The sequence below is a fragment of the Diorhabda carinulata genome, chromosome 1, assembly GCF_026250575.1.
Source record: "Diorhabda carinulata isolate Delta chromosome 1, icDioCari1.1, whole genome shotgun sequence".
Taxonomy (NCBI): Eukaryota; Metazoa; Arthropoda; class Insecta; order Coleoptera; family Chrysomelidae; genus Diorhabda; species Diorhabda carinulata.
This window is the reverse complement of record NC_079460.1, coordinates 27,209,470-27,227,767: the sequence shown is the minus strand read 5'-3', so window position 1 is coordinate 27,227,767 and position 18,298 is coordinate 27,209,470. Positions and strand designations below refer to the sequence as shown.

The 18,298-nt window shown below is 30.2% G+C and overlaps 1 protein-coding gene across 2 annotated transcripts in view; it reads left to right on the top strand.

The window, feature by feature from the left end:
- The window catches only part of LOC130900367 (chromodomain-helicase-DNA-binding protein 1), a 28,859-nt gene extending 10,585 nt beyond the window's left edge, over positions 1-18,274 (top strand). Inside the window, exons 1-18 of one of the 2 annotated variants that reach the window (XM_057810917.1) lie at positions 3,028-3,514; positions 4,696-4,784; positions 7,119-7,290; positions 7,533-8,001; positions 8,078-8,407; positions 8,631-8,872; positions 9,186-9,299; positions 9,368-9,532; positions 9,698-9,840; positions 10,405-10,542; positions 10,595-11,335; positions 12,320-12,545; positions 12,624-13,079; positions 13,513-14,585; positions 15,018-15,165; positions 15,217-15,350; positions 15,410-15,625; positions 17,012-18,274. In XM_057810917.1, coding sequence (XP_057666900.1) covers positions 3,506-3,514; positions 4,696-4,784; positions 7,119-7,290; positions 7,533-8,001; positions 8,078-8,407; positions 8,631-8,872; positions 9,186-9,299; positions 9,368-9,532; positions 9,698-9,840; positions 10,405-10,542; positions 10,595-11,335; positions 12,320-12,545; positions 12,624-13,079; positions 13,513-14,585; positions 15,018-15,165; positions 15,217-15,350; positions 15,410-15,625; positions 17,012-17,231 — 5,085 coding nt within the window. In that variant the 5' untranslated portion in view covers positions 3,028-3,505 and the 3' untranslated portion in view covers positions 17,232-18,274. Of the gene's footprint in view, positions 1-3,027; positions 3,515-4,695; positions 4,785-7,118; positions 7,291-7,532; positions 8,002-8,077; positions 8,408-8,630; positions 8,873-9,185; positions 9,300-9,367; positions 9,533-9,697; positions 9,841-10,404; positions 10,543-10,594; positions 11,336-12,319; positions 12,546-12,623; positions 13,080-13,512; positions 14,586-15,017; positions 15,166-15,216; positions 15,351-15,409; positions 15,626-17,011 lie in introns of those variants that run through there. The other variant, XM_057810925.1, reaches the window with a different exon arrangement.
- Positions 18,275-18,298: the final 24 nt, after the last annotated feature.

Sequence of the window (18,298 nt, the reverse complement as noted above, 5' to 3'; positions counted from 1 at the left end):
GGAAGTCGCAATTATATTATGCAAACAAACATCCAATCATTTTTCCCAAAGACTACATTTTAACGAAACTAATTTTAACATAGGAACACGAAAGATTAATGCACTACGGAGCTAAGAACTTGCTTTGTTCTATACGCGAAAGGTTTTAGCCGCTATCAGAACGCAATGCTTGCAAAAGAATAATAAGAGCTTATGTAACATGTTTTAACCTAACCTATTACGTTAAAATATTCAATGGGATATTTTCCCAATATAAGAGTGACAAGCAACTATCCATTTTTTAATTTTGGCACATTTAATTTAAGGGACAAAAAGATAAAGATACGCGGGACAGAGATCGTTGAGGTGTATGTGTGCTTATTCCTTAGCATTTTTAGCTGCACTCAAGAGATTTGTGAGTGGACATGAAAAACCGAAGCTTGCTATTTACGAGCCCCGTCCCATTTCAGTTGGCTTAGAAAAATTCGAAATTATTAAACTTTATTTTAAAATGTCAAAAAATAGCTGTTATTAAAATGTTTTAAACTTTTAGTTTTACGTCTAAAATAGGTTTTGGATGAATATTGTCAAATATTTTGGAGGATATTTAATATGATGGAAATAGAGAGGTCTTGATAATAATTTTTTATGCATATACAAGGGTTCATCGTTTCCAAAATTGTGTCAAAGTTTCATTAGGTCTAAAATACGCAAATAATAAAGTAGGCTATGTAAGTCATATTTTCACAAAATGTTTTTTTAAGTGAGATAGATTTTTGAAGTAATAAGGTGAATATAATTTTTAAAATGGGTAGAGGAAAAGTTGATGAAGAAATGCGATTAACCATAATAAACTTATTCAAAAATGGGAAAAAGAACTTAGAAATCGCGAAAGTTCTAAACATGTCAAAATACAGTGTTCGAAAAATATAGTTCGCTTGTATGAAGCAAATGGTTCGATTGTCCCTACGGTATGTAAGAAAATCGAAATTGTCAGACAAAGATTAACGAGCGTTAAAAAGAATAATTCAACAAAACAGACGTGCTAACTGTGGTCAACTAAGTGTACTTTAGAGTAATGCAGTGGGTAGGCGGGTTTCAAGATCCACATGTCACAGAGAGGCTAAACAATTAGGATTTCGGACATACAAGGTGAATTTTGTAACACCTTAGTTTAATGCATATTTTGCTAAATTTAAATTTTCTTTACATAGGTCAAGGAAAAGCCATTGCTGACTCAAATCCAAAAGAAAAATAAACTTAAATGGGCCAAAGAGCATAAAAAATGGAATTTTGAACAGTGGAGCTGTATACATTGGAGCGATGAGTCTCGTTTTGAAGTTTGCGTGGGTGACGATCGAAGTAGAGTTATTCGACAAAAAAATGAAGCTTTTCATCCAGATTGTTTGAAGCGGAAAGTGAAATTTCCGGCATCTGTGATAGTGTGGGGCTCGATATCTGTAAGAGAAATGGAAAAATTGCATTTCATAAACGGAATTGTCTGAAAAGAACCTGGATATTTTAGAAGAATCATTGTTGCCAACAAGAGAAGTAACTTTAACCGCTGGGAAAGCCTTTATTTTTCAGCAAGATGGAGCAACATGCCATAAGTCAAAAAAGGCCTTAAAATGGCTCTCAGACAACAATATTCCACTTTTAGAGTGGGTTTCAAGTTGTCCAATAACTTTTAAAAGTATGTTTAATATTTAAGCTTTTCTCATTACATTTGGTTTTTTTTTTTGTTTGTAATTATAACATATGTTAAGACTTGTAACTCCTGTAAACGTATCTAAAATGTTTATAGAAAATATAAAGTGCTCAAAACGAAACAATTTGCCGGTTTTTAATACTTAAAAAGCAATAATTAGTAATTTTTTCAATTGGGCCAACTGAAATGGGACGGGGCTGGTAAGTTATGTGAGTATGTCAAATCTGACATTGTCATAATAAAGTTTGACATTTTTAATGGTAAACGTGTTGTCATACGAGAACATTTTTGTGCGATGATTTTCTATGACTTTGAACGTGGTTTAAACCAACAGTGTGCCGATCACCTTGCTTCAACTTTTGGTGATGAAGCACCATCTCGAGCCACCCTGTTTCGCTGCTTTTCTGAATTCAATTCTGATCGAACTTCGCTACAAGATGAATTTCATGAAGGTCGTCCAAAATCGGCTGTTGTGCCAGAAAATAACGTTGTTAGAAAATTGATATTGCAAGATCGCTGTGTGACATATCGTGAGATTGAAGCATACTTGAGCATTAGTTCCACTTACATATATATTGACCTGTTGTTTTTTGTTTTTCAATTTATTTTTGAAATAAGTGATATTACGAGTATCAGATCTTATTTTATTTTGAATGATTGTTGTTGCATCCAATATTAAATAAGATATTTGTACTTCTTTATCACTAGAAATATTTTGTCTTCCGATCAGTCTCCTTTTGTTGATGTTGATAAATAATACTTGACTTCTGGTTCAAATTCAAATATGAACGCCATCGAATTCAAACCCTTTGAGAACTATTTGTTCAATAAATGTGCGGCACCATATTCCCCATTTGTAACAATAATTGCTCTTTGGTCCAGCTTTGTGGCTTCTAACAAGTTGCTGTTGATCAATATTTGTTTTTCATCTTTACTCCGCAAATACTCAATATAAATATAAATCGAAGTGAGCTAGTCCGTCCCAGCTCTCATATCACCTTTCTGTAGAATATTAGCAAATGGTGGATTGTTACGTATTTCATGTCTAAAATTCTCTGCGTCGATATATGTAAATTTATTTGTTGAATTTAATGTAATAGTAATTCAAATGATATACTACTAATACAATAATTCCAATGAGAGTTATTACATTTCAGACTTATTTTATTTTTTATATATGAATGGTCAACACTTTAAATAAAATGTGGGTACTGTTATATTTCATATTTTATACTTCGGAAACGGATATCGTCATCGTCATAGTCTTCTCTGATTCGTTGTAGAATGTAGCCATCTCTTTTTTTCCATTCTTCACTATATTGAATTTTGTCCCGTAAGTATTCTTATCGTAACGTCTATGGATAGACTGTCGTCAGATTTTAGTTCCCTTTCTACTTTCTATCGTTGCGCACTCTATGCTGTCGATTCACCAAAAAATTAAAACATGGCTGCGAATTGCATTTGCGTTGATTTGTAGATCCGTCAAATAATAAAGTTTATGGTGGTAAATTGTGATGTTTTAAACTGGATAATTTGAAGTTAGAGTTCAAGTGCAGTTGAAGTGTACTTAATTATTTGTTTGTACATCAATTAATTTGTTAAATTTCTATTTTCTTGGACTCAGCACAAAATGGCGGCTTATCATATTCTTTAATGATAGGTTTTTAACTCAACTTTACTTTTCATAGTTTTATTTGAACTATTTACCAATTTTAACGTTATGATAACATCAGGGGATGTTTATATTATTTATATAATTAGTTTCATAGGGGATATTTTACTGTGAGATACTAAAAACTAAATAATTCCAGCTGGAAAATGCAAGAGGTAAGTTACCCCTGGAAATTACTTAATTATGGTTTATTTATTTAGTAAATAAATTGTTTCTTTAGTTAAGGATGTCCTTTAGCAAAGATCTCAATGTGAACTCAAGGGCGTGGTTCATATTGCATGTAACTCATTCTTCATATTTTCTTTGAATATTTTTGTTTACAACTTGTTTTTGATTAATATTCGTTAATAGGAATGTGTGTTCCACCCTTCACTTGTTGGATTTACCTTTTTTGAAGCCTTAGCTAACCTACCATCCATAAATTTTGAATTTTTGGATTGGACCCTTTTGAGCAATTTTAGGCCAAAGTTAAGATCTCAGAGCACTTTAACTGTGTATATAGTTTATCCACATGTTTATACATGTTATGAGATCGTTTTTCCATTGAAATAATGGATTGTGATTTGCCTTCTGATTATCTAAAGTTACCAAATCCCAATCTACGATTTTCCAAATATTTTTATGTTTAGGGGTGAATTTCATCAAAATTTATCTCTACTGCAGAATCCAACCGCAGTTTACCTTGTAAGAAAGTGTAGTATTAGGAGAGTAAGATTATCAATGTCTTTCTAAAGGTGCTACACTTTTTAAACCCTAGAGAAAATGAGAAAAATCATCCTGACCCCCCACTAACCTCAAATTCTCTTTCTATAAAGGGTTATATTTATGTATGTAGACATATATTTTTCTTGAATAACATGTATGTATTCACATGCTTTTCATATTATCCTAGATAAATGTTTGGCTGATTCCAGGATTTTTGTTAAATTTTCAGCTATGGTGGGGCAGATTTTTGTGATTTTTTGTTTCTTGAAATATTTTTATAATTTTAAAAGTGGTTGTCATTATCCCATTTTACTGAAAATCCTTTCGCTTTTATAGTTTTTAAATAAATTTGTAGGTATACATTTGTGTCCTGTGTCAATGGATTATTATTGAATACAAAATTTAAAAAAAAGTTTCTGTGTCTGCGATTGGTATTTTTTTTATTAACATAATTTTATAACTCATACTCCTGAATACAAATAATGTGTAACAAATCAACCCTTAGTTAATAATAATAAAAAAATAGAATTTCTTTTTAAATATTTTAACCCCTTTGAGAAGTTATTTGTTTACTATTTTTTATTTTGTTTTTTTTTTGTATTTATTCTACAACTTTCTATTTATTTAATAGATGGGAGGAGGAGGTTCAGACTCCGATAATTCAGCATCTGGATCAGAAAATGACAGTAAAAGTGACACATCAAGTAATAATTCAGGCAGGTGAGTTAATATAGAAAACACATTAACTAAAAAAGTGTTTTAGATTTTCTGGATGGTTCTAATTTTATACATTTCCACCCAATTTTAGGTATATATCCACCATGTTAATTAAAAATAATAATGGTTAAAATTATTAGGGGGGTTGTAGAAAAAATTAATTAGAAGAGTTTGATGTTGCAGCGGAATTAATTCTGGTGGAACTGGTAATTTTAAATATTGATAAATATTGAAATGTAAAAAATATATTACTTTCCTAAAAAACACAATGAACTGGTTTTATAGAATTTTTATCTGGATTGTTGAGGAATATTACAAAATTACCAAAAAAAAGTGATGAAATGAACTTTATTGTGTTTAAAAGATATTTTTGATGTTTGATATAATAAGTTTTAAAAAATTTGAGGGATACCACTATTGGATAACTTATTTTAAATATTCATGCTCAAATATTGAAAGAAAAAGTAACAAATATTTCAAATATTGAAATGTATATGGGTGATTCCATTATAACTGTGATATTCAATGTCCTGTATTGTTTTTTTGTACTAGTCATTAATTAATAATCAATTAATAAAAATTTTGTGTTAATTGAATAATTCTTAAGATATTTAAACATTATTTTTATACAATATAACTTGCCACTTAAAGAAAACTTATACTACATCACTTGAATGTCAGTACCGTGTCATGTCCATTCCTAGAATTTACCGATAAATTATTAATTTTTTTTGTCGTAACAAATGATTTAAACTAATTACCTTATAAATTCTAATGTTTATGATCAAACTGAGGAAAATTGATGCACTTGTTGTTTAATATCTTAAGTTACCATGTCAGTACCGTGGATAAATGAGTCAGTACCGTGGAACTCAAAATCCGACATTTGTGTCTTGCTCGTGATACTTTGAAGTTGTAGTAAATTCCTCTTAGAGTTTTATTTTTACAGTAAAATAGATGAATAATATGCATAAAAAAGTTAGAAAAGTTAAATTTTAAAATCTTGAAATTTTGAATACAAAAAATCACAGTTAGAACGGAATCACCCATATGCTCAAATGTTGAAGAAAACATATATATATATATATATATATATATATATATATATATATATATATATATATATATATATATATATTTGTTTTTTCTTTAAGCAAAACACATAAAATCAAAATTATTCAATTATTCATAAGAAAGATGAAAAACGTTTTAAGATGTAAAAAGGTGAATAACAAGATATGATTATGAAGTTGTTTAAGATAATTAAATATACTAATCATTATTTTAATGTCAATTTCAATATTACTAATCAAAACATATGTTTAAATGGCTTCAGCTTTTAATAATTTAAAATTAAGGAATGCAGTTTTTCAATCAAAAATTTCATGTAAATAGTCGAGTCAATTGGCAACCTTATTTTTCTCTTAATATGTGGACTAAATTTTTTCGTGGTTATTAAAGATATCTAAATTATCAGTTAGTTATTTTGGAGAGTTTCCAAGAAATAAATGCTGAAGTGTCAACAAATGGTATTTGTTAATCATAGACAAAATTATATGAAAAGGAAATGAAGTAGGGTTATTAATTGAAAGGAGACTGCAAAACCTTCCTCTCACATTACCTGAATATATCCTCACCTATAGCTAGCCTGAAACAACTAGTTCACTACTGCAAAACACAGAAGCAGTTTGTGAAAATTCAAGCAAAAAGTAAACCTGTTGTAGAAAATGAATAGAGTGTAGTTACAGTCTCTGCACACTTCAGAGAATGTCCTGGAAATACCTGGGAAGGTGCAAAGAGATTTGGGATTACTTTTGATTATTATTCAGAGAATTCTAAAAAACTTGAGTAATTACTATCATTAGATCAGGTGACAATTAACAACAGGCTGATTTTCATCAAATCATATTCATTTTAATAAAACTGAGGGAGATGAACAACTTTTTACAAAAATTAATTTAGATTGATGAAAAATATAATACTTAACTACCATAACTTAATATTTAGTGAAACACAGATATTATGAAAAATATAGTTTGAAAGTTACTAGAATTTTAATGTTTTTTGATTCATTAGAAAATAAGGGTGGGCTTGTGCGTTTTTATGATGGTGTGTTTTGAGAGTGTGTAGAAATATCCTGGATTTAGAAGAAAAATATGCAAAGATCACTTAGTTTACTAAGAATTTGTTGTGGAATTGTGGCAATCAGACAAATATTTATGTATTCATTATCAGTGAATTGATTAATTTAGGATTATCTTCAAAAATTTTTTATAAATTATTAAATTCATAAAATACGGCATTTAAATAACGCTTGACATATTTTTTTGTTTCTAGTGGCTCTGGTAGTTCATCCTCAGATGGTTCTGATAGTGGGGGAGAAAATATAGAAAATGGATCAACTAATAAAAGTGATGAAGAAACAAAAAATGACAACATACAAGATGGTCAACAAACTTCAAATTCAGCTAGTCCTGATACATCGGGCAAACTTGATAGTTCGAAAGAGGTAAATAACACAAATTAAAATTATTCTATTAGGAAAACTTCATTTAAAAATGTTGAATGATATTTCTCTCACCTAGACTGGATTTCCTTGATACCTATATACCAAAATTTTATTTATTTTTCTATGTTTAACATCATTATGTTTTATTTCAATTTTTTAATTGATATTCTATTCTCTATCATTTCAAAAAAATTGAATTTGATTAACACCACATATAATATGAATTAAATATTTTTTTTTAGTCAGAGACAGATCCATACAATACCAGGCGATCTATTAGAACTCGACGCGAACCAGAGAGGCTTCAAAGTAGGGACAGTGACAGAACTACAAGTGGGTCTAAAAGTGAAGAATGGAAATATAATGATGTAAGTTCTTCAGAATCTGAAGATGCCAAAGAGCGTCCTCCGCCTAGTAAACGGGTTGGAGCTAGGGCGCGCACGACTGTGATAAAAAAGAAAAAAATCAAGAAAAAGCGTAGTCAATATAGTACAGAAGATGAAAGTAGTGATGATGAGACAGATGAAGAACATAGACGAGCTGTGTCTCGAAGAAATGCAGCTACTGTTAGCTACAAGGAAGATAGTGAAGAAAAGACAGATTCCGAAGATTTATTAGAAGTCGACAATAATGAAGTAGTAGAACCAGTTCCGGAAGAAAAATGTGAGACTATTGAAAAAATTTTAGCATCAAGGAGAGGAAAGATAGGGGGTACTTATTTTTATATATAAAAATGAATTATTGATCTCAAGTTTAAGAAGTAGTATTTTCATTATACATTTTTTAGTAACTGGTAATATCACAACATGTTACTATGTTGAAGAAAATGGCGATCCTAATGAAGGTGTTGATGAAAATGATAGAGAAAATACAGAAGATCAATATTTAATTAAATGGAAAGATTGGGCTCATATTCATAATACTTGGGAATCCGACAAAAGTCTTCGCGAACAAAAAGTGAAGGGCATGAAAAAGTTGGAGAACTATATCAAAAAACAAGTTGAGATTCAACAGTGGATAAAGTATTCAACGCCCGAAGATATAGAATATTATGAATGCCAGATGGAATTATCCCAAGATTTGCTTAAAAGTTATAATGAAGTGGAAAGAATAATAGGTAAGTTGGTCATTTATTATTTTATCGTCTTATTATTTAGTTCAAACATATAGATCATAGAAAAAGTTCTATTAGATATGGTATATATATTTGCACTTAAGTAAATTTTTATTTTTTATTTTCTTCAACTTTTTACTTCTAAGACTAGGTACTAGGTCGAAATGGCAAATTTTTACCTATATTTTAAACTGATACAATATGTAATAAAATTTACAATTTGTAGCCAAATACAATAAACCTGATGGAGGTACAGATTACTTCATAAAATGGCAAAGTCTTCCATATGCTGAATCAACTTGGGAGGATTCAGCACTGATTCAACGAAAATGGCCTGATAAAATCAGTGAATATGAAATGAGAGAAAAATCTGTCATGACCCCAACAAGACATTGTAAAGTACTTAAATACAGACCCAAGTTTCATGAAATCAAAACGCAGCCAGAGTACATGACTGGTAGAGACAAAGTAAGTAAAAAAAATTTTTTTCCTAGTGTGTTTCTTTAACTGTTCACTTGACATTATGAACAACTCAATACTAAAAGGCTACAAATTCTACTATTCCTTTCCCAAATTTTATGGAAGTACAGAATTATGGAGAAATCACCATATTTTGTTAATTTAAATATTTTAATTGAAAATATGTAGATTTGAAGAAATCATTGAAAATTTGAAAAAACTAATTCATTCAATGGAATGTTTTCATACCATTTTTACATATTTGAGTTTTATGTATTTTGACTAAAACTTTGATTATGTTGTAAATTCTTTGTTTTTTCAGAGTCTGGTGTTGAGGGACTACCAAATACATGGGCTGAACTGGATGATACACTCTTGGACCAAAGATAACTCTGTTATATTAGCCGATGAGATGGGACTTGGTAAAACTATTCAGGTAACAATATTAAGCTAGATACAATTTTGGTTTTTTAGATTTTCTAATGGATATACTTTTTTGTTCAGACAATTTGCTTTCTGTATTATCTCTTCAATACGCAACACCTGTATGGACCGTTTTTGTGCGTTGTTCCCCTTTCTACTATGACGTCATGGCAGCGAGAGTTCACCCAATGGGCTCCTGATATGAACTTTGTGACATACTTGGGAGATGTACAGTCCAGAGACACTGTAAGTCAATCAATTATTATCATCCTATGAGAAATTTACAATTTTAATAGTACTAGCATCGCCTGTTTACTGAGCAATAAAGATCAATGTTTGTCACTTGGTCTTAACTTATATTTTTTAAACAATGTTATCAATTGTATAATCGTCGTTTGTTTGTTGTTCTAGATTCGTCAGTATGAATGGTGGTTTGAAGGATCCAAAAGATTGAAATTCAATGCAATTCTTACGACATATGAAATAGTTCTCAAGGATAAGGCGTTTTTAGGTAGTTTAAGTTGGGCTGCTTTATTAGTTGATGAAGCCCATAGGTAATTATTTTTTGATATTATTAATTAAATTAACAATTTTATGTACACTTCATCATGTACAATTGATTTGTGGATATAATATTCACCATTTTAGCAATGTAGATTGTTGTCTAAATTTCACATAAAAACAAATGTTAATTGAAAGGTTTAGGCCTTTGTTGAAAGGCTTGTAAGTCTTTTGCAAATGAGTTTAATTTTATATAACCAGATCATTAACCACAGTTATCAGAAAATTACTCTCCTCACTAATCATTACACTGTTTACCTTTGGCTGTGATAACTTTGTTATCAAAACTAGTCTGAAACCTAATGAGTGGTGGGGCGCTAGTGTGTTCAGAAAAAAATACCACCAATGATTCCAGAAATTTGAACTAAATAACTTGGCCAAGAAAGAAAAAAGATATTTAATTTTAAAATCTATTATTATTTATTTAGAGGTTTTTGTTGCCTATTGTTTCATATAGAGATTTATTTATCAATATTGGCCCTTTGACAAGGAAACTATTGTTAATTTTAATTGAAAGTTGATGTAGAGAATTTTTTTTAAATTTTCCCTTATTACAGATTGAAGAATGATGACTCTTTGTTGTATAAAGCTTTAATGGAATTCGACACAAATCATAGGCTGCTAATTACAGGTACCCCATTACAGAATAGTCTCAAAGAACTATGGGCACTTCTCCATTTCATTATGCCTCAAAAGTAAGTAGTTCAATTTTTAGTTGTGTATTTTTAAGAAAAAAGTTGATTTCAGATTTGAGACTTGGGAAGAATTCGAGAAAGAACATGAACATGCATCTACCAAAGGTTATAATAAACTTCACAAACAACTAGAACCATGCATTTTAAGGCGAGTGAAGAAAGATGTAGAAAAATCACTACCAGCAAAAGTGGAACAAATTTTAAGAGTTGAAATGACTTCTATTCAAAAACAATATTACAAATGGATCCTAACAAAAAATTACAACGCTCTGAGGAGAGGTGTAAAAGGATCAACAACAACATTTCTAAATATTGTGATTGAATTGAAAAAATGCTGCAATCATTCATCCCTCATCAAACCACCAGAAACGGAAACGCAGAATGCTCAACAAGATCAACTCCAACAACTACTTAGGGGCTCTGGTAAACTTGTACTTTTAGATAAATTATTGATTAGACTACGAGGTACAGGTCATAGGGTTCTAATATTCTCCCAGATGGTTAGAATGTTGGATATTCTTGCTGAATATTTACAGCTGAGACATTTTCCATTTCAAAGATTGGATGGTGGGATCAAAGGAGAACTAAGAAGGCAAGCTTTGGATCATTTCAATGCAGAAGGGTCACCCGATTTTTGTTTCCTTCTATCAACTCGTGCTGGTGGGTTGGGTATTAATTTAGCTACTGCTGATACTGTGATAATTTTTGATTCTGATTGGAACCCTCAAAATGATCTTCAAGCACAAGCAAGGGCTCATCGAATAGGACAGAAGAATCAAGTTAATATATATAGGTAATTTATCTAAAATTGATTACCTCACATTTTTTACTTCTATATGTATTACATCTAATTTGGAAAACTCTTTGAGAGGTATTGTTCAAATTATCAAATATATTTTAATCTCATTGTGTTAACTTAATGAGCCTGAAATATATTTAAAATTATTGACCCTTGATTTAATAATAGCTAACTTATAAATATTTTATTGATATTATCAGAACAATATCCATCTTATTCCCTCTTATTTTGACTGTTCATTCAGGTATATTCATATTTGATATGTTCCATTCTAATACTTGTTCCCTGTGTTTTTAATTTTCCATCTATTAATTATTATTTTACTCAAAAGATAACCCGAACTTTACTACTTAAGAACATTGATATTTTCACACGTAAATACGTTATTGATTAATATATTACCTGATACTAATTAGTTGATATAAATAGTGAGATTTAATATAGTTTTCTTAATAAATCTACTTGATTTTAGTTTTCTTTTGATATAAAATTAGTTTCAAAAAACAGGTCCGTCTTTATCAAAATATGACTTCATATTTGCATAATTATATTTATCAATAGGTTAAAACAGATTTTTATTTTGATATTCTTGTTTTAGATGATCTATTGATGAATATAATTATGCAAATTGTCTTATGTCAAGTCATATTTTGATTAAGAACAAAATAGGTCGAAAATTGTTTTCTAAAACTAATTTTCTATCAAAGAAGACCTAAAGTTAAGAAGATTTATCAAGAAAAACGCATAAAAAGGTCTAAGAAGTATTAAAGTTGAAGAAATTTCAATCTAGTGAATGTGTACAATGTGGGTTTATGGTGTTGATTATTACAATCTACTCATAAAACTATAATTTTACAAAGACTAAAGTTTTCTGTTACTTAGAGGACATTATAGCAGCCCAAATACTTTTCACAACAATAACATTCCATCGTCTCTCGTTAAATTCTTCATTATTTGTGCTGTATATGATGATTTTAGGTTAGTAACTGCAAGATCCGTAGAAGAGGAAATTGTAGAACGTGCAAAGCAAAAGATGGTTCTGGACCATCTTGTAATTCAGAGAATGGATACTACTGGAAGAACTGTTTTGGATAAAAAAGGTTCATCTAATAATAATCCATTCAATAAAGAGGACTTGACTGCAATTTTGAAATTCGGTGCAGAAGAATTGTTTAAAGATGAGGATGAAGACGAAGAACCTATCGTAAGTAACATTTTTATAATATATATCACTAAGAAATTGTTTATGCATCGGATGTGAAATTTACCTTTGTATTTGCAGTGTGATATTGATGAAATTCTTCGTCGAGCTGAAACTAGAGATGAAGCCCCATCTATGGTAGGAGATGAACTACTGTCTGCCTTCAAGGTGGCTAGTTTTGCAGCATTCGACGAAGACGCCGAGCCCTCCCCAATCAATAATGTTAATGATGATGAAAGTAAAGACTGGGATGAAATTATACCAGAAAAACTTCGAATTAAAGTTGAAGAAGAAGAAAAGAATAAAGAAATGGAAGATTTATATCTACCACCAAGAAGCAGAAAAACTTTACAACAAATTAACCAATCAGAAAGTGATGGAGAAGAAGGAAAAGGAAAGAGGGGGATTAAAAAAGAAGGAGATGAATCTGCAGGGTCTAGTGGTGCAGAAGATGATTCTGATGAAGAAAGACCTAAAAAACGTGGAAGGCCTCCTGCTAGTACAAGAGAAAAAATTAAGAACTTTACTGATGCTGAGGTAAATTATAAATAAAAATTCACATATCCCATATTTTACTCTTGTTATTTTTTCTCACATGTAACTTGCTACATCCGCGATAATAAATATTTCACATTAACCTATATTACCTTCAACTTATTTCTTTAAATTTAAAAAGGTAGTTCATTTTTGTCTGATGTGCTGATATTTAGTAGTAATGCCAAAATTAATCCAATATCAGTACAAATATATGCTCCTTGATTCTTCATTTCTGAGCTTAACAAACCCAATTTATCTAATTTGATTCTCATTTCAGATATGTTCAGTTGACATGCGTTCCTATTCCACAGTTTCAAGCCTTTATACTGTATTAACTTATATCTATATTTTCAAAGTTTGTTGTGATGCCTTGTAGCAGTTTGTGATTTTCTTAATAACTCAATTATATATGTTATACCATACTTTTTTTCAGATTCGAAGGTTTATCAAAAGCTATAAAAAATTCTCTGCTCCTTTGAAGCGACTGGAGTGTGTGGCATGTGATGCAGAATTACAAGAAAAGCCATTGCAGGAACTGAAAAAATTGGGAGAACTACTGCATGAAAGATGTCGAGCATTTATGAATGAGCAAGCTAAAGAAAATACAGATTCAAATAGTCAAGAAGAACCCAAAGGCCGCAAGCGAGGTCCATCATTTAAACTAGGAGGTGTCTCAGTTAATGCTAAAACTATGATGGCATGTGAAGAAGAGCTGGAACCACTTGATGAAGTAATTCCATCAGATCCAGATAAACGGTTAAGGTGGACATTTGACGAAAAAACCAAATCTGCCCATTTTGATGTTGAGTGGGGTATGGAAGAAGACACAAAATTGTTGAAAGGTATTTATCAGTATGGCCTCGGATCATGGGAGCAGATTAAGTTGGATCCTTTGCTAGGAATTGGTGATAAAATATTTCTAAATAATGAAGAGAAAAAACCTCAAGCAAAGCATCTTCAATCTAGAGCTGAGTATTTATTGAAAATTATGAAGAAACAGCTAGATTTGAAGAAGGGTGTACAAAAACCAAAAAGACAAAGGAAAAAGGAAACTAAGGTTCTCACTAAAGAATTAATAGAAGGTGAAGAAAGTTCTAATGATGGCTGTTCAGTACCTTCAGCTGCTCCAATATTACAAACATCTCCAATTATAAAAAAGGTGAAGAGAGAACTTAAAAAAGAAGATAAAGAAGATATACTCGACAAAAAAGATAAAAAGAAAGAGAGGAAACGAGAAAAGAAATCTTCTGGACCCATGCACTTTTCGACCAACGAAACAGTTGCATTAAATGTTTTAGGCGATTTAGATCCCACCATTTTTAATGAATGTAAGGAAAAAATGAGACCGGTCAAAAAAGCATTAAAAGCATTGGATAATCCTGATCAGTCATTATCTGAAGCTGAACAAGTGCAACATACTAGAGACTGCCTACTGCAAATTGGGGAACAAATCAATACATCCCTCATGAAGTATAGTGATCCTGAAAAAATAAAGGAATGGAGAAGGTATGCTGAAAATATTTAATATTGTTCCTATAAAAGTCAATATTCTGTTACATACTTTACTACTTTCATATTAATTTTGGTAAGTTTATAAGCACTAGGAATCATCCCAATGAGTGGTAAATCTGCCTTCTATATTATTTACTCATAATAGATAAAAAAATCTTTTAGAAACTTTCCATTGCAAATGAAATTCCTTGTGTAGCTAAAATCTTGATATACAATATCAAATCTTGAGACACCCATTTTAGAATTGACCTACATGTAATAAATAAGAATACATAATACATTTTACATGTTGCAGTAATTGATTCACACACTTTTTGCCATCATATTTTACTGCTTACTTTTTGATTTCGAGAAATTTTTTATGATTGAAATGGTTAGGTTCTGGACGTTATTATGGTTAATCAAATTTATTTTTATATTTTATAGCAATTTATGGTACTTTGTATCTAAATTTACTGAATACGATGCTAAAAAGTTGTACAAGTTGTATAAGAAAGCATGTAAAAAAACTGAGAAAATAGAGTCGAAGAAAGAATTGAAGAGTGAGAAAAAAGCAGAGCGAAAAGAAAGAGGGGTAAATTAAAACTCACATTTTTTTATTTGAATTTAATTTTATTGTTTATAGGAAGTCGCTACAACTAGTAACGATAAAGTTAAATCGATCAAATTAACTAAGAGTGATAAAGGAGAAATGAAGATTTATAAAAGGAAGCATGAAAGTGATGCGGAAGAAGTACAGAAGAAGAATCATTCTGAGAAGTGAGGATTTATTAAGATTAATAATTCATTCATTGACGAAATAACACATTTCATTTTAGGAAAGATAAAGAACGGAAGAGGGTTAGAGAAGAAACAAGCGAGGATGATGGTGAATATCGTTTTAACAGACACAGAAAACCATACAGGCACGAACATGCATATGCTGATGAAAGGTGGAATCAACAACGAGAGAGATTTCCTGTTGATCATAACAGGCAGGACTATCATAGGCCACAATTTCATAGAGATCGAGAATACCCGCGTCCTGAGAAAAGGTAAAACCAAATTTCCAAAAAAAAATGTTAACATTGGAAATTATCAAATTGATTGTGAAATATGAAAAACTATATATTAGTATTTGTACTAAGTTTTGTAACTAGTTCTTTATCTATCTACAATAATAATTAAGTTTGCTGTGTATTTGTTTTTTTTTTAGGATCATTATATGCTGATTAAATTTCTGTTACTTTGTCATCTGATTTTTATGTTTATTATTAGTCAAGCCTTTTAAATTACAAACGGCAGATGTTTAATTTGGAAGCTTTCTATGATATCTGACCGTTACTATCCAAAAGTCCATACTGGCCTAAGAGCTAATTATATACTATTAGTTTTTTTCAATGGATCTGATGAATGATCTATTACTACTCCATAAAGGATTGTTTGTATGCCGGAAGAAACTCTGCATTTTTTATGTGCATATAAAAAATCTTATATGATATTTTAGATTTGTTCCAGGATAATAATTTTTGTCAATTAAATGTTCTGTTAGAGAAATCCCTAATTTGTTTGTTCTATTTAAAATTATTTTTAAGGTTTAAATCGGGTACGCTTCTACTTTCTGTCAATATTAGATTAAAATGTTATATGCCCTCCTTTAGTACCACAGCTATTAAAAAAAAGTTGGATTGAAATGAATATTCGAAGTACCAGAACAGTTTATTGGTTGGTTCTGAAGGTGTCTGCTATTTGAATGTAAATGCTCACCAAAATACTTGTTCAATCGTGAAGAACGATATATGTATTGGCTATGTAGTGTACATACATAAAAGATTAAAAAAATAATGATTTAATCATATATGTATAATTTGCCTGTGCCAAATTCTGAATGACTAAAGAGAAAATACATTGTAAAATTGAGAATTTGCATAATGTATTTTTTAATTGAAATTGCACTTATGAAGGAACAATAATATATGGAAATAAATCAGTAGCAATAACCTTTTGTGGTACAAATTCAGTTATAATTTCTAATTCCGATTTGTACACAGAGTTGAAAATTTTAATTTGTAAGCAGATGTATAGTTGTAGCATCTGCGATTTAACTTAGAGCATTATATATTCTCCAGTCTTCTCAGTGAGAGAAACCTTTTCTGATACCTAAACATACGTATCTCTTTGATTTTTTGTTTCTGCAATTATGCTGTTTCCAGAGAATATAGAAATTTCATTGATTATATATTTGGTGTAGGAATTGATAAATATTCTAAAAAAAGGAAGACTGATGTTCCACCACATCTCGACGTATATTCGATACCAAAGTAACGTTGTTACACTTCTGTACATATAATTTCATCGTAAGATTTAGCACGATTGTTTAAAATGCGATTTTTTATAATACAATGCTTTCTTGACTTTGTAGTAAAACTTCGTATTTTCAGATCTCCAGACAAAAATAGTGAGTGGAGACAATTTCCTAGAGGTAGAGAAATGATGCCATTAATGGCTGGACAACCGCCTATGAATATGGGATACTATCCAGGTTATTCACAAGGACAAATGTACCCTGGAGACCAACCGTTCCCTAGGGATCGATTTCCACTTGGAGATTGGCGACCACCTGATCGCAATTATAACAGATATGACAGACGTCAACAGTAGTTTACTTAATCAATAAGAATCATTCTGTTAACTCAAATAATGGTTTTTTTCTATTTTTTTTTTGTTTCCTACGTTACCTTTGTTTACTAAGTATAAAGTTATAATTTTGTTCCATTTTCTGTCTTATATGTAATTAAGATGATAAAAAAACTACTGCTGCACATAAATGTTTTGAAATAATTTATTGTGTAACAAACTTATCGATTGTGTAATATGAAAATACTTTGTCAATTATTGTATACCCAAACTTATTGTGGAATATGAATATAGTATTTTTTTAAGTATACACTCGTGATGTTCCGAGAGTAAGAAAAATCCCTTTAAGTATTAATTGAAAAATAAACAGATTCGGAGGTCTAGATATTTTTGTTACTGTTGCCAAATGAAAAGTGCAATTACTTTGACAACCACCGGTTTAAAATTATATCTTGGAGCGGTTAAAATTCAGGCTGGTGGATTTATTTAATAAATTTCAAAGCAGATCAATTAGTAATTATAAAATTATTGAAAATTCGACATTACCACTATCTTACAAAGATATTTCAAAATACCCGTAACGTTTTCCATTGAGTAATAAGTAATGGTGATTGTAGATTTCTCCTCGGACTAATTAAAAAAATTCTATATTTGAACCAGAATCAACTTTCCAAGGTGGCAATATTTTTTATTGTACAATTTCAGTAGTTTGTTTTTGAATTTGGAGTTGACATGAATTGATCAAATGTGCATGTTGAAATGTACGTTTATGTATTTAGTAGTAACTTTGGGAAGTTATTGAGAGAATTTTTTTATTTGAATGTATTTATTTTAGCTCTTAATTCTTTTTCACTCAATAATTTTTCAAAAGAATGCATTTTCATTACCAAATCTTTTATAATTAATTGTACATTTTTAATTAATCGAGGTGGCCTCCATGTATATTTGAAGAATATATTGTAGGCCGTTGTCTCACAGTGTAAAAAATAATGTACATACAGATAGATAAATATGTTTTGATATAATTTGTTCATGTTAATTTGAATAAATTCCTAGTTTCCTCTAAAGCCCATTCCTTTTTATTAAGTTAG